This window comes from Mandrillus leucophaeus, unplaced genomic scaffold (assembly GCF_000951045.1).
Source record: "Mandrillus leucophaeus isolate KB7577 unplaced genomic scaffold, Mleu.le_1.0 Scaffold463, whole genome shotgun sequence".
In the NCBI taxonomy this organism is placed as follows: Eukaryota; Metazoa; Chordata; class Mammalia; order Primates; family Cercopithecidae; genus Mandrillus; species Mandrillus leucophaeus.
This window is the reverse complement of record NW_012104954.1, coordinates 591078-591395: the sequence shown is the minus strand read 5'-3', so window position 1 is coordinate 591395 and position 318 is coordinate 591078. Positions and strand designations below refer to the sequence as shown.

Genomic DNA, 318 nt, shown 5'->3' with positions numbered 1-318 from the left:
CCCAGCTCAGCCGCCAGCTCGGCGCTGTCCAGGCCGCCATCGGACGCCTCCAGCCGCCGGAGCAGCAGTTCCGCCACCGGACCATCCGCCATGGCTGCTTCCAGTGTGCTCAGCGTGTCCTGGCCGGGGCCTGAGCCACCGGAACCGGAATCCGGGCTGTGCATCGCCATCTTGAATGTGTCTAACCGCAGAGCAGGGCTCAATGTGTCGTCATCTTGAGTGTGGCGACGGAGCCTCAGAAGGTGCACGGGGCTCAGTTCCCACCTCCACCCTGGCTCCATCAGTGGCGTCTGGTTGACCAGAGAGGAAAATCGATTA

General features: G+C 64.2%; 1 protein-coding gene across 1 annotated transcript in view; it reads right to left on the bottom strand.

The window, feature by feature from the left end:
• Window positions 1-92, bottom strand: part of FARSA (phenylalanyl-tRNA synthetase, alpha subunit) — a 16927-nt gene extending 16835 nt beyond the window's left edge. Inside the window, exon 1 of the mRNA XM_011994892.1 lies at window positions 15-92. Coding sequence (XP_011850282.1) covers window positions 15-92 — 78 coding nt within the window. The remainder of the gene's footprint in view (window positions 1-14) is intronic.
• Window positions 93-318: the final 226 nt, after the last annotated feature.